General features: G+C 46.3%; 2 protein-coding genes and 1 non-coding gene across 4 annotated transcripts; 2 read left to right on the top strand and 1 right to left on the bottom strand.

Moving 5' to 3' along the window:
• Positions 1-5,727: 5,727 nt before the first annotated feature.
• SNAPIN (SNAP associated protein) lies at positions 5,728-7,741 on the top strand. Of its 2 annotated transcripts, XM_047784559.1 has the most exons (5): positions 5,728-5,956; positions 6,200-6,246; positions 6,447-6,565; positions 7,108-7,220; positions 7,471-7,741. In XM_047784559.1, the coding sequence occupies exons 1-4, from the start codon at positions 5,814-5,816 to the stop codon at positions 7,207-7,209; spliced, it is 411 nt and encodes a 136-aa protein (XP_047640515.1). In that variant the 5' UTR covers positions 5,728-5,813; the 3' UTR covers positions 7,210-7,220; positions 7,471-7,741. The 2 variants fall into 2 exon arrangements, with proteins under 2 accessions (XP_047640515.1, XP_047640513.1); XM_047784557.1 differs by having other exon boundaries at positions 7,108-7,741.
• A 169-nt stretch (positions 7,742-7,910) lies between these two features.
• On the bottom strand, positions 7,911-14,401 carry ILF2 (interleukin enhancer binding factor 2). Its single transcript, XM_047784556.1, has 14 exons — positions 14,299-14,401; positions 13,513-13,572; positions 13,254-13,296; positions 12,720-12,824; positions 12,259-12,336; positions 12,049-12,151; positions 11,433-11,498; positions 10,910-11,026; positions 10,377-10,455; positions 9,762-9,849; positions 9,077-9,138; positions 8,886-9,000; positions 8,576-8,666; positions 7,911-8,431 (listed from the first exon to the last, which is right to left on the bottom strand). The coding sequence occupies exons 1-14, from the start codon at positions 14,301-14,303 to the stop codon at positions 8,271-8,273; spliced, it is 1,173 nt and encodes a 390-aa protein (XP_047640512.1). The 5' UTR covers positions 14,304-14,401; the 3' UTR covers positions 7,911-8,270.
• Positions 14,402-14,637: 236 nt separating this feature from the next.
• TRNAM-CAU (transfer RNA methionine (anticodon CAU)) lies at positions 14,638-14,709 on the top strand. Its single transcript has one exon. It is a non-coding gene; the product is annotated as a tRNA-Met (tRNA).
• Positions 14,710-19,793: the final 5,084 nt, after the last annotated feature.

The following is a 19,793-nucleotide window of genomic DNA, read 5'->3' as shown; positions in this document are numbered from 1 at the left end:
CCCCCAGAATATTCTTAATCTGGTGGCTTTTGTGGCATCCCATGTAAATCAGAAGTCCTCTTTAAGAGAATAAAAGCACCTAGTTTTGAAGCTTAATGCAAAGGGAAGGTTGGGGTAACTGGGCTGGCCTGGAGATGGAGAGGGGCTGCAGTGGGCACCTCCAGCAGTATGAGTGTGGTTCTCACAGTGCCCAGTTGTGATTCCATGCAGCCCACACTTCTGCCCATGTCTTTTCCCCTTACTTGGAGTCACCCCATATGCTTTTGGCAAGGTTCCAGAATAAAAGCAAAATATGAAGTCAGGAAATGAGAGATGGGGGGGCGCAGGATGCCAGCAAATGTGAGGACTAATGCCACTGCCAGTCCACCTGCTGATGGAATTCCTTTGGAGGAGTCCAAAGGTGCTGGGTGTGCTTTAGCTGCTCACTGTTACGTCAGCCTCTTCCAGCTCAGGGTCCCTGTGCCCAGGGTGCAGGCAATCCCACTTCAGCTCGCTAACTGTATGTTCTTGGTGCTTGCAGATGTCTGTCCCCTACACCCATCTCTCGCACTGGCCCAATTTACAGTGTAGTGAACTGAGTCTAGGTTGTGGCTGCTGTTTCTAGCATCTATCTCTGTGATCTGCAAAGATGTCAAGCAGACTTAGTGGTCAGGAGACCTGACGGGAGAAGTGGTGAGGGTCAGGGCTTTACTTTGTCGGTTTCAATAAAGATGGACCATAGGGCGACCACTGCAGCTTAAGCCCCCTTCTCTTTCTGCCTCTATGTTACCCCCCCCCCCCCCCGCCTCAAGAAAGAATTCCTCCCCAACAGTGGACAGAAAAACCTCCCTGTCCAGCCCCACCTGCTGCTCACTGCAATTCCCAGAGTCTCCTTGAGGCTTATGCCCACTTCTGCTATCCTCAGCCCTTGTCGAGTGTCCTGGGTAGAGTGGGACAATCAGCCTGGCTCCTGGGCAGCTTTTCACTCATTCAGCCACTCATTCTGCTGAGGGCTTGGCATATAGACAGGCATAATTGGTTAGACGGGCATTGGGAGTACAGAAAGATTGGTGAGCTGAATCATGAAAGTCAAGGGAAAATTTAACAGAGAAGGGGGAACACTATTCCAAGGAGAGGGAACAACAAATGCAAAGGTATAGAGGCCTAAAAGAGACCATTGTATGCCCAGGAAAGTGTGCTCAGTGGACCTGCAAAGTACAATGGGGAATACCACTGTTCAGGTAGCCTGGAGCCTAATTGTTTGCTGAGGCTTCATGCTCTGAGTTGTGGAGAGTCACTGAGGACTTGAAGCAAGAGAGTGCCATGGACTGATTTCTACAGAATGGTGGTGGGAAGCGAAAATGGGCTGGAGGGAGGGCCATGGAGGCTGGGAAACTATTGCCTTAGTCCAAAAAAATCAGAGGTGGCCTGAACCTGGGCAGTGGCAGTGTAAATGGGTAGAAGGCCACATCCTCAGCAGTTTCCTAGCTGTTTGATGTCCGGGATGCCTGTCAGCAAGAGAGGAATCAGGGGTGGCCTGAACAACCACAGAGGAGAAAGCACTGAGCATATGCCTCTTCCAGGCCTGCTCTTGCTCTGCTCCCCAGTACCTCCATGTGGTGACCCCAATGGCGTCATTGATCTGGAACCAATGGAGGCACTGCTACCCACGCCCCATGCTTCATGCCCTGGAAAGAGTTAAGCCTCTAAGCAAGACAGGCTGGCAGATGACAGGGCTCTAGCCACCATAAGCCCAAATGGCAGTTTTTTCTCCTCCACCAGGCTTCTTGGGCCTAGTAGGTAGTTTCAGCTAATATCCACGCCTTCAGTGAGCAACACGCAGGCCAGCACTGTAGGTGGGGCAGGCCTGGGAAGGAGGCTCCTAGAAGGGAGATAAGGCTCAGAGAATCTGGGACCTGGGAAGACACTTAGCCTCTGTGTCCCTACCCCCCTTCCCGTGGGCTATCCTGTCAATTCCAGTGCAACCCCATTCCTCCCACTGATCCTCCAGGCAATGTGAGAAGGGCAAGTGTGCTCAAGCCTCCCTTTCCTGGGTTCTGGAGGAGTTCTGCTCCCTCTCCCTCCCTTCAAACATACATAGAGAGACAGCTGTCACAGTGGGGACATACCTCCTTTCTGACCCTTCATCTTCCCCAGGCACTACCTCCAGCCTCATTAGGAATCTCTGCATCTCCAGATTCCTGATGTTCTGTCTCCAACTTTGCACTGGAGAGGTGTTCCAGGTGTCACCTCGCTGACCTGTGCTCCTGCCTGGGTGGGCTCTCTGACCTCACCACACCCATTCTAGTGACTCTGCCAGGCCAGGATGACCCCCGAGGGTGGAGACTGAGGTTCAGGATGACTCTGGGACCTGGGATGGTGAAGCAATCCACCGCCAACAACCTCCAGACACGAGCCTCTTACTGTGCAGAGCGCGCAGGCCAGTAGACCTGGGGCAGCTATGGCCCCATGGGGCCTCTTTAAAGGATTCTCCATTTAGGCTTAATTTGTTTAATTTCTTTACTCTTTAGTGTAAGGTGATTATTAGTTTAAGATTTAGGAATTTGCACTGTGGCACAGTGGGTTAAGAACCCGAGTGCAGGAATACCCGTTGTGGCTCATCAGGTTAAGAACCTGACTAGTACACATGAGGATGTCGGTTCAATCCCTGGCCTCACTCAGTGGGTCAAGGAGCCAGCGTCGTTGCAACCTGTGGTGTAGGTCACAGATGCGTCTGGGATCCAGTGTTGCGGCTGTGGCTGTGGCACAGGCTGGCACCTGCAGCTCCTCTTCAATCCATAGAGTGGGAACTTCCATTGAAGCAGTTATGCACCCCCCCAAAAAAAAAAGAATCCAACTGCAGCAGCTTGGGTCATTGCCAAAGTGTGGGGTCAATCCTTGGCCCAAGAACTTATCACATGCCATGGTTGTGGCCATTAAAATTTTTTTTTTTCCTTTTTTTGCCGCTCCACAGCATATGGAGTTCCTGGGCCAGGGATCAGATCCAAGCCATAGTTGGGAAGGGAATTTCATTTCAGGGAGAACACCAGCTCAGCAAACGGAGAAGAGAGAGGAGATGGAGAAGAGCTAGACAGGAAAGATAAAAGAGGGGCCAGGCCTGCTCAGCCTCCCTGTACTCCTCACCTGCTTACTACTTTGTGACAAGCAGAAGTCCTGGAGTCTGACTGATTCTGGTCTGACCAGGGAATTTGCCTTTAGAGGATGTGGAGATGGCAGCGCCCAAGCAGCAGGTGATAAAACGATGGCTGCCTGCCCTACTCCTTCCCCACTCCCATCTTTACTGCCATCCTGTTCAAATCTGCCACTGAAGCATCATAGGCACCCCCCAGACAAAGTTCTGACCTCCCAGAAGGCAGGGTGGACCAGGAAATATCCATCCCCTACCTGGAACTGACAGAGGCTAGAAGTCTGAGTCTCAGATCCCCCTCCATTCTGGGCCTCATTCCCAAGAAGGATGCTCTGATAACCCTGACCACCTGATAAGCTCTGAATCGACACCTAGCCTGGGAACGTCCATATGGCCCTAAAAAGAAAAAAAAAAAAAAAAAGTCATCACACTTGGTGCCTCAGCTTTATTTATTCCACAGTGACTTAATAAACACCTTTTGGGTTTTTTTTTGTTTTTGTTTTTGTCTTTTGTCTTTTTTTGTCGTTGTTGTTGTTGTTGTTGCTATTTCTTGGGCCGCTCCCGCGGCATATGGAGGTTCCCAGGCTAGGGGTTGAATCAGAGCTGTAGCCACCGGCCTACACCAGAGCCACAGCAACTCGGGATCCGAGCCGCGTCTGCAACCTACACCACAGCGCACGGCAACGCCGGATCGTTAACCCACTGAGCAAGGGCAGGGACCGAACCCGCAACGTCATGGTTCCCAGTCGGATTCGTTAACCACTGCGCCACGACGGGAACTCCCCAATAAACACCTTTTCTTTATTCGTGAGGATGAAGCTGTCAACCAAAATATTAATCAATGGTCAATCTAAGAAATAAGTGAAAATTTTTTTCAAACCAACCTGAAGACTATAAACTGGGAGACAGTCTTTCCTAAATCTCTGAGGACTGTTCCAAAGCTCTAAGAGGAGAAGCTAGGGCTGATGTGGTTTTGACAGAGACTTGGGCAATCAAGCCCACATCACGGTGGCAGGTTTACTGGCATTCTCCAGCAATAGACACCTTAGTCAGTGGTTCTAGTGATTTCTTTTTGTTTGTTTGTTTGTTTTTTGTCTTTTTGCTTTTTCTAGGGCCGCTCCCGCGGCATATGGAGGTTCCCAGGCTAGGGGTCTAGTCAGAGTTGTAGCCACTGGCCTACGCCACAGCCACAGCAACACCAGATCCGAGCCGCGTCTGCAACCTACACCACAGCTCGTGGCAACGCCAGATCCTTAACCCACTGAGCGAGGCCAGGGATCGAACCTGCAACCTCATGGTTCCTAGTCAGATTCGTTAACCACTGCGCCACGATGGGAGCTCCGGTCCTAGTGATTTCTAAGTATGGGAAGATGCAAGGAAGAGTTTCATAAAATTTTCTTCTGAGGGTCATTCTGCCAGTTTTCCCAGAGCACAAAGTGCCTCATCCTGTTCCTAAACTCCTTTCAGGGTGTACTCTAGGTCACTGACTGCAGTGGCTAATGACTTGATTCTTAAAGAACTGGATAGTGGGCATGATTTTTTTTTTTTTTTTTTGGCTGCAGTGTGCAGCAAATTGGTGTGGGATCTCAGTTCCAGAGCAGGGATCGAAACTGGGCCACACCAGTGAAAGCACTAGTCCTAAGCACTAGGCCACAAGGGAACTCCCAACATTACTTTTTTGGCCACACCCACAGCATGTGGAATTTCCTGAGGTGGACTGAACTGCGCCACAGCAGCAACCCAAGCACCTGCAGTGATAACGCCAGATCCTTAACCCACTGTGCCACAAAAGAACTCCGTCTAGAGTTAAACTATTACAATCATTGATTTTACATATATATATGTACACACACACACATATATATATACACACACACACACATATCCATATGCCGGGGGGGGGGGTGGCCCTAAAAAAAGCATAAATCAATAAAAACAAAAGCTATTAAAAATAATATTCATATGCAGTTTTCTTTCTTCGTTGTCTTTTTAGGGCCGCCCCCACGGCATATAGAAGTTCCCAGGCTAGGGCTCAAATCAGAGCTACAGCTGCTGGCCTACCCCACAGCAACACCAAATCCAAGCCATGTCTGTGACCTATACCACAGCTCACGGGCGGCACGGGGCTCCTTAACCCACTGAATGAGGCCAGGGACAGAACATGCATCCTCAAGGATACTGGTCAGATTGGTTACTGCTGAACCACAACAGGAACTCCTCACATGCAGTTTTGTACATATTTTAGTGCTGTTAAAAAAATACACTAAATTCAGACATATACTATGACCTCATTAATAACATGGGAACGCTATGGACAACTGAGGATATAAGCATTTATCCTTGACTTTTGGAGAAAACAAAAATTACCACCCCGCCAAAAACGGTTCCTGCCCTACTCCTTCCCCACTCCCATCTTCACTGCCATCCTGTTCAAATCTGCCACTGAAGCGTCATAGGCACCTTTAGAACCCGCCCCTTCAAGGCCTATAAAGAACTACAACTCCCGGGAGCTTGAAGCTCTGAGCCTTTCTCCCCGCCGCCCCAGCCCCGGAGACTGCATTTCCCAGAAATCCCTGTGACTGGGTCGGAGCCGGCACTTCCCGGGAGCCCCCTGGCGGCGCACTTTGACGGGGCTTCAGTTCCCGGCGGCCCTCGCGGCAGGTTCCGGGAGTAAGGGCAGTTCGTGATGGCGGGGGCTGGTTCCGCCGCTGTGTCCGGGGCCGGGACCCCAGTGGCGGGGCCTGCAGGCCGCGACCTCTTCGCCGAGGGGCTCCTCGAGTTCCTGCGACCCGCTGTGCAGCAGCTCGACTCTCACGTCCACGCTGTCAGGTGCAGGAGAGGGAAGGTCGGGGCGATGACGCTCCTCCATTTGGCTCTGTAGGGGCGGGGCTGAGACAGGGCGGAGACTGGAGTTCAGGTGGGAGTAAGGATAAATTGGGAAACTGATTGGGGCAGGGCAGAACTGCGGAAGACCGGCAGGTGGAGAGAGAGGCGGGCTTCTCTTAGCACTCGAGGAACCCGGGAGTGGGTTTCGTAAGTTCCAGTAACTGAAGGCCTTGTACCTCTTTGCAGAGAGAGCCAAGTAGAGCTCCGGGAACAAATTGACAACCTAGCTACCGGTAAGCATCCCTGCATACCCGGGGTACTACAGCTCACTTCAGGAGTTTTGCCAACCTCTTTGCTGCCAGTGGACTTTGTTAAGTTTCTCTTGACTGTTCTGATGTGAACAAGTGTTTTCCAAAGCATTTACTAGCTCACTAGCCCCAGGAGCAAGAAACGGGCCATTACGTGTTTAGTTGCGCTTTCCTTCCATCCCCAGAGCTGTGCCGCATAAATGAGGATCAGAAGGTGGCCCTGGATCTCGACCCCTATGTAAAGAAGCTCCTTAATGCTCGGCGACGAGTCGTCTTGGTCAATAACATCCTACAGAATGCCCAGGTAAAGGAATTTCCTGCCAACAGTGATTCCTTGTTCTGCTTTTTAAGTTCTCAGAGTATTCTCCAGTTTTTTTTTTTTTTTTTTTTTTTGCCTTTTAGGGCTGGACCTGTGGCATATGTAAGTTCCCAGGCTAGAGGTTGAATTGGAGCTATAGCTGCTAGCTTACATCACAGCTCATGGCCAGATCCTTAATCCACTGAGCAAGGCCAGGATCCAACCTTTATTCTCATGGATACTAGCTGGGTTCATAACCTGCTGAGCCACAAAAGGAACTCCTCTTCTCCAGGGGTATCATGAAGTGCTTAACACAATTCACCGTAATTTTTAGTCTTTGGGGAAAGGGAGTTGCCAGCTAATGTCAGCCATAATAGAACTTACTGTATTTATTCTCAGTACCCAGTTGCTGTCATTTACGTTCTTACATACATATATACATTAGACTTACATTGAGATGAAGCAAGCCTAAGATATTTTCCAGCACCTTGATAGTGAACTCTAAATCTTTCCAGAATAGTTATTTGATCCAAAATATTGTTTTGTAGGAACGGCTGAGGCGGCTAAACCACAGTGTTGCCAAGGAAACAGCCCGAAGGAGGGCAATGCTGGATTCAGGCGTTTATCCTCCTGGTTCCCCAAGCAAGTAACAGGCCAAAAGGTGGGGCCCATGGCCACAGAACAGCACAAATACTATTCTCTGACTGCCTGTTTCCTCCAGGACTCCCTGTAGGTGTTGGGACATCAAAAAGGCAGCCCTCTGGCTTGCATTTGAAGCACTTAAAGTCTTACCCATTTTTGTGGGGCCCAAAGAAACCCATGTGTGGCAGGACTCAGGATCCCAAAGGATTTATTATGGCTCGTGCTTCCAAGAATGAGCTGAGGCTTCTACACATTTTTTTTTTTCCCAGCTACATACTCATCAGGCCCACCTCTTCTACCATCTTCAAGCCTCATTAACAATGGAGAGGCTTCCTCTGCTACACGCCAGGTTATTGGGGCGCCTGCAGTATCCTCTACGTGGGACTTCCAATTTTCCTTTGTTTACACTGAGGATTTAGAGAAAAGGGTAGGCAAAGTCAAGCTGAATGACCCATCTACCCTCTTCTGTTGACCACATCGGCTAGACTACTACTGTAGCAGTTACTAGAACCATTTAATTCAATAAATGCTTAAACATTGTTCCAGTTTACTCTGGTATATGAGAAGGTTCCAAGAGTCTTCTACTTTAATTCAAATACAGCTTTCAAATTGAGATCTAATGTTCACAATGAAAAGACTAAAGTATCATTTTCAATGAAGAGTACAGAAAGCAAGAGACGGCCAGATACCAAGGAAAAACAAGACCAAGAGCCCTACTAGGAAGTACTTTAATCTTTTTTCTTAGAAAAAAAAGAAAAAAAAAATCCAGACACTAAGTTTGCAATATTTCAACAACAAAGTACAGTTGAGAGAGGTTTCAAGGAGCTGGGGATTCTAGAGTATTAGGGAAGAAAAGTTGGTATCCTGCTTTACTATAGAAGGATGGCATAGGTCCTAAATGGGAGACCAGTACCAGAACCCAGTGGAATGACACCTCCTTCTATAGTCTTTTTATCTTCCTTCCTGTCTCCCCAGTCCTTCAGAAATGTCACCACATAAAGCCCAGTAGCAGTTAGCTTAGGCTCCAGTCTTCCCCTTGGCTAAGAAAGGGGATTAAGAGACAAGAAGGTCACTCCTGAGTCTCCATGCTTTCCTCTTCCTCTCCTTGAGGCGTCTCTTCTGTATTCTCTTCCTCTTCCTCTCCTTCCTTCTTCTCTGGTGGCTTTTCATAAGCCTTTTCTGAAGGTGTCACTATCACCCCATCCCAGGTAGATATTTCAGAAGCAAGATCTAGAAGAGAAAAGTGACTTCAGACAATTAGCCCAACATACGACCCCTGACCTACACAGCGGAAATATTACAGCATTTGTGTAATACAGTTTCCTTGTAGATCACAGAGCATCATTAGAACCCCTGTCCCACAGTGTCACTCACAGCTGGCATCACCCTCCTGCCCAAGGATCTTCCTAAAGCCACCATGTGAGAGGATTCGGACCAGAGTCTGAGCAGTATAGCAGACCATGTCCTGAGGGAGAGCAAAGTAAGGGCAAATTAGCAAGGAAAATAAAAATACCTTATTTCACTAACATTCACTTGAAAATAAGATAAAGACAACGTTTAATTTTCCAGACCAAAGTCTCTGAGAACCCCCCAAATCCTTGAGCCCTACAGACCATATTCCCTTTGCCTTTTGACGAGCTATACCCAAGCACGGGCCACAGCAATTTCAGAGCCGCCCCAATACCTGCTGTTCCAGAGTCATGACTGTGTGCACTCTGAAGTTGCCACTCTCACAGGGGTCAGTGATACCCACTGACCCCGGCAGGAACAGTCCTGCAGCCAGAATCTGCAAGCATCGTCTGAAACATGCGGAGGTGTTAGAAGAACACACAAGACAGTTCACATCCACCCCAAACCCAAAGCAGCAGGTCATACCTGTACGCCACATTCAGGGCCAAAGGCTGTCTCGTGGGGTTGTTCATCACGGCATAGTGCCCCTAAAAGAAAAGGAATCTGGTTAGGGTGTTGTAAAGCAGCGATTCTAGAAACAAAACTTCAAACCATCATGAGGAAAACTGGTTAAGGTCTAGCTAATTTTTATGTTCAGAAGTGGGGTTTTTTTTGTTTTTTTTTTTTTGTCTCTTTGCCTTTTCTAGGGCTGCTCCTGTGGCATATGGAGGTTCCCAGGCTAGGGGTCTAACCGGAGCTGTAGCTACCGGCCTTCGCCAGAGATTCAAGCCACGTCTGTGACCTACATCACAGCTCATGGCAACGACTGAGCAAGGGCAGGGATTGACCCTGCAACCTCATGGTTCCTAGTCGGATTCATTAACCACTACGCCACGACAGGAACTCCAGAAGTGGTTCTGAAATGACTGCTCATACAGTCATTCTATTACCACATTAATGAAAGACCAGCAGTAATGAAAAAGACAAAGAGGCAATAATAACAATTTAACTAAATACTCCAAAAACCCCAAGAAACAATAAACACTGAATCTTTACTGGATTACTAGTCCACCAATAAGATTTCTTGCATTCTCACAATGTGTACCAAATTTCATATTCTGATAGATTTGTTAAGCAGGGTCAGGAGTTCCAACTGCCCTTCAGTACTTACAAGCAGGTCAAGGATCCAAGGTGTGAGGGGCTCAAAACCAGGAAAACGAATCCTCAGGTCCTTCAGCAGTCTGATGAGAACTTTAACTCTGAAGGTATGCAGGACCAGGGATTAAAAGTAATAAAAGATCATAAGAAACTAGTGAATACAAACAAAAGGAAACAGACTTACAGATAAAAAGAACTAATGGTTACCATTAGTGTGGCAAGGGCAGGATAGGGCAAGTTAGGAGTAGAGGATTAAGAGCTACAAACTATTATGTATATAAACTACAAGAAATACTGTACAACACGGGATATAGCCAGTATCTTATAACTACTATAAACAGAGTACAACCTTTAAATTTTTGAATCATTATGTTGTACACATTTAACACGTAATACACTGGACATCAATTATACCTTAAAAACAGTAATAAGATCATTTACTTCCGCACCTGAGGCACAGAGGTAATGCTGTTTCCAGAATTGTACAACCTAAGTCTGCTTCCTCAAGGGCAAAATCAAAATCCAGACAGACATCACAAGTTGTCAAGAGGCAATATGGGGGCATCCTGCTGTTCACTGTCATCAGAAGGGTGAGGATCAATCTCCACTCATAAAGGGAGGGACTCACGTGGACTGAGAAGCGTTCTCCTCAAACCAGCGGGCGTGTCGGATGGCTGCTAAGGCACTCTGCAACACCTTGATGTCCACTAGAAGACAAGCACGACATCCAAGATGAAACATTTCTGTTACTGAGGAAGCAATTCAATCCCACTGCCACAGTCCAAGAACTTGGAAGAAGAGGGTAATTCAGTAGTTTCTTAAACCAACCCCACGTGCCCCAGATCCATAAATCACTTGTCTAAAAACCACCATTCCTCCTTCCAATGATTTTCTCCAAAAGCCTACCCCACCCCCATAAATATTCCCTCAGTCCTCTTTCTTAGGTCCTTAAACTGCTTTCTTGGCCATGCTGTCTTTGACAGTTTCACCAGCAAGCTGGTAAAACCGTTTTCAAATTATAAGGGAAGACAGCAAAGTGGAGGAGTAAACTTAGATCCCAAAAGGTCTGATGTGGAATAGCAACAAACTAAACTCAATAGCACTTTTTATCATGTTCTGAATTGCTCCCAAATTTCCCCGCAACAGAAAAAAAGGACTAACAGTGGAGTTCTGGGTCCAGTTTTCGGAGATTGGGCGGTACTGTTGTAATGAGAATCTTCACTGTAGCATCAGAAGAACTGATCTCAAAGCCAGTTTCATTGGTCAGCATGGTCAAAACTGAAAGAAAAAAAAAAAAAAAAAGGGCTGTAACTCTCATATTTCCATCCTATGACAGGTAAATCCAGGGTGAGGGTGGGACAACAGACGGGTTTTTAAATACAGCAACAGTTCAGAAGGCGAACAGGCTAGGGATCGAACCCATGCCACAGCGGCCAGTGAGAATACCAGATCTTTATAACCAGCTGCACCACAAGAGAATGCCAAGAATACAGGGTTTTAAAAGTTAGGTAAGAGATCTACTGGATTTTGAACATTGGAGATCTCTGCCAAAAACTTCCCCAACAAAAAACTCTGCATTCATTCACTCTTCCTTCTAGCCTGATCCGACTCTGTTAAATGTACTTATAATTACAGACCTGATTCCTATGACCACTAAATTACAAGTTTAGCAACAAACTCAAACCTTCAGCAGGATCCTGTGCTCTCAAGCTCTCCACGACTTTGTTCCCAAGAGCAGCAACGGCTTCCACTAGATCAAGAGAAAAGATAATTAATATTGCAGTTATTTGTGTAGACTTTTCATCCATACATCTCTAAGCTACCCTGCACCCTACTTCTGCTGGAACAAGGGAAAGTTAACACCTGGACAGAGAAACTGGAAGGCTCAGGGAATAGGACATCCCCTCCTGCACACACATCTTTTTCTGCAGTGGCACTAATGCCCTCTTGGCCTAGATAATTCTTTGTTTGGGGTTGGAAGGGAGGGTCTGTCTTGTGCACTGTAGAATGCTTAGAGGTGACCCTGAGCTCTACCCAAAAACATTAGCCCCCAAACACCTCCAGGCGCTGCCAAATGGGGGAACAAAACCACCCTCAGTTGAGACACACTGCCCTTTGGTAACTGGCCATACTTTTTTTCAGATACGACACATTAAAAAAATTTTCCCACCCGCCAAAATAAATATATTTCCCACCTGTCTTCTAAACAGCCTTTCGCACAAGAAACGTAGGCTTTAAAGATCCCTATACCTCAAACCCAAATATGTTCTGTTTCCAAGGCCAGGGAAAGGCACACTCACGTGTTGGCAAAATCTTTAGGATTACCACCAGGTCAGCCACATTGTGTCCTGTAGTCATCGTTCCCTTTTTATATGATCCAACTTGTCGGACTTCTTCGATTTGCTGTTGGAGAGAGAATTTCAGAAGAAAAACCTTAGAGCCAAGCAAGGCAACTTCCATCCACACTACCAAGGCCACCCTTCCCTAGGACTAAATCATCAAAACCTCACCACTTCAAATGTCCCTGGAGCCACAATCAAGTTGTCAATCACATTATTTATTTTTGTCACCAAAGAAAGGATAGAGGCCTGTAAAACAGCAGGAAACAAAAATACCATAAAGGTGAAACATGATAAGCAACTTCTCATCAAGTCTGAATGTTTTCCCCTAATCCCTGCAATACAGGCTCAATCAGTACCTACAACGGACTCTGAAAACACTCTGGACCCTTCTGGCTTTGAATATGCCAGAAGAGAAAACTTTGATCCAAAGATAGATGCCCCAGTAAAAATATAAATGCACACATAATTTGTTTATATCATCCCTGTTGCTCTCCCTCCACCCACAGTGAGAAATAAGAACAATTAAACCCTCTGGGGAGGGCAGGCTCTGATAAGTGTAACGGCACCAGTAGTTACTTACTTCTCTACTTCATTCGTGAAATCTCAGGAGGAAAACTAACAGAATATACCTGCTCAGCTGAATTAGGAGCCAGGTCCTGATTCCTCTTCAGTAAGGCCTCACTGAAGGAAGTTTCATCAGGTGCTGGCTTGACCCGAGGAAAGGCCATTTCACACTAAACCAGAAATAAACAATTATATACTACCCACCAAAAACAACATAAAATAAAGATTGTTTTTTCCTGTTGCCACAAAACAAAAAAAAATTGAAAAGAGAAAATTCTAAAACACTTATTTTTAACTCCATAAAATATTTAAACAAGCATAGAAACTAGAAGAGCCATAATTTAAGCTCTCACTACCGTTACATTAACAGATAAACCAAAGATACAATTAACTGTTTATAATCCTGTTACTACCAACTGTAGTCAAGGAACTATGTTCCCCACCCAGTTTACACTGCTTTTGTATGTAAAGCAATACAGGCTGACTCAAAACCCAATCCCACTCACTAACCCCCTTTCCTACTCCAACCACCATTTGACTTTATTAACAGGGAGACCCTAGGCTCCAGGAAACAAGTGAACTGCGGTCAAGGTACTCACCAAATAGAAATCAAATGGGATATGTGGCACAAACGGCCTGAACCTAAAATATGAAAAACAACTCAAATTATTCACCACAGAAATCAAGTGGTTTTAGCATAAAGGGGCCAGAACTCTCATTTAGGAGAGCACGGAAAGAATGCTTCTAAACCACAGCTGGAGCTGACAAAAGCAGGTAAGATTAGTCCGCTCCAAACACCCCATTTAGGTGACTGAAATGGAAACTAAGTGTGCAGAGATGCTAAAAACTGGCACTCACCCTCCTCCTGGGCCTCCTCTGGAACCAAAGCGCCCGCCACGACCACGGCCTCTGTCCCCCCTAGAAATGCGTAAGTACATTTTTAACTTGGTTCTCACCGCGTTGAAACGACCTCCACCATACCAGCCATATGATTTCAAGTTCGCTTACCGCCATCTCTGTGAACTTCCGTTTGGAAGCTAAGAGATCCCATTCCCACTGATAAAACTTGCTCTCCATCCATCCCAAGCGCCCAGCCTCAACCCCCAAGACCTCCTCCTTCTGGATAATTTAATCACATCAAATACTGACGAGGTTCAGTGAGCTCTACAAGAAATGCCCCATAATTCCTGGGGCGCGCCAGCCCTAATACTTCAGAGACTAACGAGATTGCTCATTTATTCGTAACTAGTAAAAGCATCTAACGGCAACCCTATACGTCAAGCACCTAGCCTGGAGTATGAACGAGGCACGTTCAAGCCTTCTCAGTCTAGATGGTGGTCGGGGTGGGGAGGTGGTCCTCCTGGGAGGTGAGGACACCCCCTCATCTAACCGCCCCCGCTCCCGCTCCGAGACCGAGGTGTCGAACCCGCTTCCCCTTGCCTGGGCCCCACCCCCATCCCTGGCCCATGTTTCCCCGCCTCCGCGGCCCCCGACTTCCCCCACGCTCCCAGAGCGGGAGTTCTCAGATTTCCGTGCAGCCCCCAGACACACGGCCCTTCAAGACCTCCGAGTCCTTTCAGCCCGCGTACCCAAAGTTTTTGGTCGAATACTCGAAACCCTTCCAGAGCACCCCACGACCCTTACCTCATGGCGTCCCAAAGTCCGAACAATGGAGGCCACACCAACCGCCCCTTTCCTCCGAGAAGCCCTCAACTGGAGAGGCGGCTTGCCGGCGTATCCCAACAAACCCCGGCGTGATTGGCTCCAGCCGTTCTGCACCGCTTATGCCTATTGGTTCACTTCAGCAAACCGGGTTTATGAACCAGTAAAAAGCCCCTACTATGTCAGGTACCAGCCAATAAGAAAGGACTTGACAGGAAAGACTTTTTTTTACGAACACCAGGGGGCATAGTGTAGAGAAATCAGGTTGGCTAACACCCAGAGAACTTTCTATACGATTTCTGAAGAGCACTTTATCGAGCTAGCAGAGTGGCGCAGCGGAAGCGTGCTGGGCCCATAACCCAGAGGTCGATGGATCGAAACCATCCTCTGCTAAAGAAGCTTTCCTTTTTTGCCCTCCTTCCCACTCCAGGACAGAAACTCTGGTTTTTCTGGCAGATGTAAATGCCGCACTCCTAGGTTTTCCTACTTAGAAGCTAATTTTTGCCAAAAGCAGTCAAATGGCGCAAGCAGGCGAAATGGAATAGGAAGGGACTTAGGCAACTATGACTACACGTCTGGATGTAGTTCACAGAGACTAGAAACTTGAGGCAGGAGAAGCGGATTTGAATATAATAATTGAATCGGAGAGGAGAAATACTGATGTGGAGGGGCTAGAAGGCAAACTGAGACAGCCTCAGGAAAGAGAGTTCAGATGAAGAGAACAACGGAAATGACTGGAGAAAAAGACCAGACCCATCCCGCTTGCCCAGTGTCCCCTCATTTCTCCTTTCCTCACTCGGCAACCTCCCTGGTGGATTTTACTCTTAAACGAAGCTTCACAGCCACATATAAGGATAAACTGCGGTTGCATTTAAATCAATCATATTACAAGGTGCTCTTTGTCCTGTTTCTCCCTCTTCTTGCCTTCTTTCTCACTGACTAATATTTATTATTCCTTCCCTGCCTCTGTCAATAGAAAGTTACGCACTTTTTTGCTCCCTCAGTGGTTACCCTAAAAATTTCGTGCCTCCTTGAAAGGGCAGAGTCTAATTTTACCCTCCTCTTGAAAAATGCAGGAGTAATTTAGTTCAATTTACCACACTGACTCTAGAATTATATATATTATTGTGTAACTTTTAAGTATTACATTGACGTATTATTTACTACAGCAAAATGCACAGATCTTAAATCTACAGCTCCAATATTTTTGAATAACGTATTCTGCCCTTGTAATCACCGCATAGATTAACATAAAGAATATTTTTAGCACCTGACAAATTTGGCTTATACGCCTTTGCTCTCCCCTGGAGGCAAACACTATTCCAATTTCTCTTATTGTAGATTGGTTTTGTCTGCTCTTCACATAAATGGACTCACAGCCTATGTGTTCTTTTTCCTCTGGCTTCTATTGCTTGGCACATTTCAAAATTTTTCCATGTTTCTGCATTTATCAGCAATTTGTTCCTTTTTACTTGTTTATTTATTTTAGCCCCACGGGGCATGCGGAAGTTCCCAGGCCAGGGATTAAACCCAAGCCACAGCAGTGACGAGACTGACAGGAGTGTCAATGTGGGATCCTTAACCACTCCTCCTTTTTATTTATGAGTAGCATTCCATTGCGTAAATATTCCACAGTTTGTTTATCCATTCTTCTGTTGATGAGTTCAGACCTCCAACAGGCTGAGCCACCGGCAAACACATTTGGGTCGTTTCCAGTTTGGAGACATTATGAATAAAGCCGCTATGATCATTTTTGTACAAGATTCTTGCAGTAGATGCAATTGTTCCTCTGCATTGCAGAGGGGTAAGTGTAGCTGTATATGTTTACAAAATTTAAATTGCATATATATTCAGTCCCACTAGATATTAATACTTGGGGCTTCCGGTTGTGGCTCAATGGAAATAAATCCAACCAGTATCCATGAGAATGTGGGTTTTGGACCCCTGGCTCCGCTCAGTCAGTTAGCTCCTGTGTTGCTGAGAGCTGTGGTGTGGGTTGCAGACATGACTCAGATCCCACGTGGCTGTGGCGCAAGCTGGCAGCTGTAGCTCCGACTTGACCCTTAGCCTTACTTATTAATTAAACTAACGATCATTGAGGTGTGCCAGTTTGTTTTATATTTAAGGTTTTTGTGTGTGTGTTTGTTTCTTTGTTTTGTCTTTTCTAAGGCCACACCCGCAGCATATGGCGGTTCCCGGGCTAGGGGTTGAATCGGAGCTGTAGCTGCCAGTCACAGCCACAGCCACAGCAATGTGGGATCCGAGCTATGTCTGCGACCGACATACGGCAACGCCAGATCCTCAATCCGCTGAGCGAGGCCAGGGATCAAACCCGCAACCTCATGGTTCCTAGTCATATTCGTTAACCACTGAACCATGATGGGAACTCCTGTTTTGTTTTTTCTGTCTTTTTAGGGCTGCACCCACGGCATTTGGCGCATCCCAGGATAGGGGTCCAATCAGAGCTGTAGCTGCCAGGCTGAGGTCTACCAGTTTTTAATGCTCTTTATTCCCTCCTGTATCCCCAACATTTATCTGGAATATTCCTTCTGCTTTAGAATTAGTACCCTTCTGCTGGTGGCCATCTTCGTTTTGTTTTTTCTGAATACATCTTTGTTTTACCTTTGTTTTTGAAGGACATTTTCTCTGGATGTGGAATTCTGGATTGGAAGTTATTTTTCATCTAGTACATTTACAATATTATTTTACTGTGTATGGTTTCCATTTTTGCTGTGAAAAAAAATGTTGAACAAATGGTTGCTCCTTTGAAGGTCATCAATCCTCTTTTTTCTTTTTCTTTCTTTCTTTCTTTTTTTTTTTGTCTTTTTAGGCCCATACCCATGGGCATATGGAGCTTCCCAGGCTAGGGGTCCAATCAGAGCTGTAGCTGCTGGCCTACACCACAGCCATAGCAATGCCAGATCTGAGGAGCGTCTGTACCAAAGCTTAAGGCAACAACACCAGATCCTTAACCCACTGAGCGAAGCCAGGGATCAAACCTTCGTGCTCATGGATACTAGTCAGATTCATTTCTGCTGAGCCACGAGGGGAACTCCTTCTTCTTTTTTTCTTTTTTTATGTTTCTTAGCCATTAGCTTTTATTTATTTATTTATTTTTTAATTTTTTTGTCTTTTTTCCATTTCTTGGGCCACTCTCATGGCATATGGAGGTTCCCAGGCTAGGGGTCGAATCGGAGCTGTAGCCACAGGCCTACGCCAGAGCCACAGAAATGCAGGATCCGAGCCGCGTCTGCGACCTACGCCACAGCTCACAGCAACACCGGATCCTTAACCCACTGAGTAAGGCCAGGGATCGAACCCACACCCTCATGGTTCCTAGTCGGATTCGTTAACCACTGTGCCACGATGGGAACTCCGCCATTAGCTTTTAAAATATTGCTTCTACCTTATTATTTCCCTCCCTTCAGGGCACCAAATAGTGTCAGACTTTCTCATGATAGCCTTTATATCTCCAATCCCCTCTTTTATGTTTTTTATTCCTCTTTATCCATGCTTCATTCTGAGTAGTTTCTTGTTCTTGTTTTCCAATTCATTACTTATTCCTCAGTAGAGTCTAACTTGCTGTTAAACCATTGATTGGGTCTTAAGTTTCGGCTTTGGCAAATTTCTGTTTACTTCTGGTTTTCCCTCCTCCTGGGTTTCCCCTACGTGTGCAGACTTTCAGGATCCTAACCCAAAATAGGAAAGGTGGTTTATCACCTTTGGGGCCATTTAGATTCCAACTTTTGTCGTACTTGCCCCACACATTCTATTTCCTGCCACCAATTCTGGATCAGCAAATGACTCTGGGGTAAAAGCCCTCCTACTTCTGGTCTCCTGCTTTCCTGTCCTTTCCTGCTCTCATTGTCTTTCAAGTTCTTTGATTTTTATTTATTTATTTATTTATTTATTTATTTATTTTGTCTTTTTGCCATTTCTAGGGCTGCTCCCGAGGCATGTGGAGGTTCCCAGGCTAGGGGTCCAGTCGGAGCTGTAGCCGCTGGCCTACGCCAGAGCCACAGCAATGCAGGATCTGAGCCGCATCTGTGACCCACACCACAGCTCACAGCAACGCCGGATCCTTAACCCACTGAGCAAGGCCAGGGATCGAACCTGCAACCTCATGGCTCCTAGTCAGATTCATTAATCACTGGGTCACGATGGGAACTCCCGAGTTCTTTGATTTTAAAATGCATTTCATCCAACATTTTTAGTTGTCTCCAGCCTCGCTTGGGAATTGGACAAATTATTTAGTCCATCATTGTTGAAAGAGGAGCTCAATTACTAAATTAGATTTCTTTGTCTAATTCTCCTTAGCTCCCATTCCACTAATCCAATGGCCTATTGGGCATCTCCACTTGGCCATCTATAGACACCTGAAACCCAGTAAACGAAAATTGTTGTCATCCCCCCAAACCTGCTTCATCAGCGTTTCAACTAACAGGTTAATATCACTTAGACTTCAATTATTTACATGCTGTCTTCTCTTCCTGAAGTCAAATTGATTCTACTTACAAAATATCTCCCTAAAGTCAACAACACTGTATTATACATTTAAAATTTTGCTAATAGGATAGATCTCATGTTAGGTGCTCTTAACACACACATGCACACACACACACAAAAGGACACAAAGAAACTTTTGGAAATGATGGAAATGTTTATTATCTTGATATTGTGGTGATGGTTTCCCAGGTGTATGCATATGTCCAAATTCATCAAACTGTATACATTAAATGCATACCGTTTATGGTATGTCAATTCTATCTCAGAAGTTCCCGCTGTGGCTCAGTGGTTAACACCGACTAGGAACTATGAGGTTGTGGGTTCGATCCCTGGCCTTGCTCAGTGGGTTAAGGATCCAGCGTTGCCATGAGCTGTGGTGTAGGTTGCAGACGCGGCTCGGATCTGATGTTGCTGTGGCTCTGTCGTAGGCCGGCAGCTACAGCTCTGATTGGACCCCTAGCCTGGGAACCTCCATGTGCCACGGGAGCGGCTCAAGAAAAGGCAAAAAAAAAGACAAAAAAAAATTCTATCTCAATAAAACTTTTTAAAAAATCTTCTGGAGCTTCCTGGTGGCTCAGAGGTTAAGGATCTGGTGTTGTCACTGCTATGCCTTGAGTCACTGCTGGGGTGTGAATTCAGTCCCTGGCCTGGGAACTTCTATATGCCCCAGCACGGACAAAAATAAAAAAAAATAAAACCCCCAAATCTCCCAATCTCCTATCTACCTCTATAATCTCTGGAGCCCTCCTTGTAAAACAAAGACATTATGCCTGTCGCACAAAAACTTGCAGGATCAACCCTCTGCTGCCCCTTCTTGCCTCTCCTCCTCAGTTACAACCTCTCCTTTCCTTGTAACCACATACCTACAACACCTTATATCCTAGATCAGGGTTGAAAACATACTGACCAGGGAGAGTAGGAACTATGATGAACTAGACTCATCTCAAAGAAGTAATGGATACTTGGTTCAG

Source organism: Phacochoerus africanus, chromosome 6, assembly GCF_016906955.1.
Source record: "Phacochoerus africanus isolate WHEZ1 chromosome 6, ROS_Pafr_v1, whole genome shotgun sequence".
NCBI classification, from domain to species: Eukaryota; Metazoa; Chordata; class Mammalia; order Artiodactyla; family Suidae; genus Phacochoerus; species Phacochoerus africanus.
Note: the sequence above shows the minus strand (reverse complement) of the source record. Positions and strands in the feature narration are given on the sequence as shown.

What these genes read in the sequence shown, in the direction of transcription:
- SNAPIN (XM_047784559.1), top strand. Translation starts at nt 5,814, where the DNA reads ATGGCGGGGGCTGGTTCCGCCGCTGTGTCCGGGGCCGGGACCCCAGTG. An exon ending in TCTCACGTCCACGCTGTCAG is followed by an intron (nt 5,957 to 6,199) that starts GTGCAGGAGAGG and finishes ACCTCTTTGCAG; the next exon opens with AGAGAGCCAAGTAGAGCTCC. An exon ending in ACATCCTACAGAATGCCCAG is followed by an intron (nt 6,566 to 7,107) that starts GTAAAGGAATTT and finishes ATTGTTTTGTAG; the next exon opens with GAACGGCTGAGGCGGCTAAA.
- ILF2 (XM_047784556.1), bottom strand. An exon ending in CCTAAAGATTTTGCCAACAC is followed by an intron (nt 11,499 to 12,048) that starts GTGAGTGTGCCT and finishes CTCTTGATCTAG; the next exon opens with TGGAAGCCGTTGCTGCTCTT. An exon ending in GCAGGAGGGTGATGCCAGCT is followed by an intron (nt 8,432 to 8,575) that starts GTGAGTGACACT and finishes TTTCTCTTCTAG; the next exon opens with ATCTTGCTTCTGAAATATCT.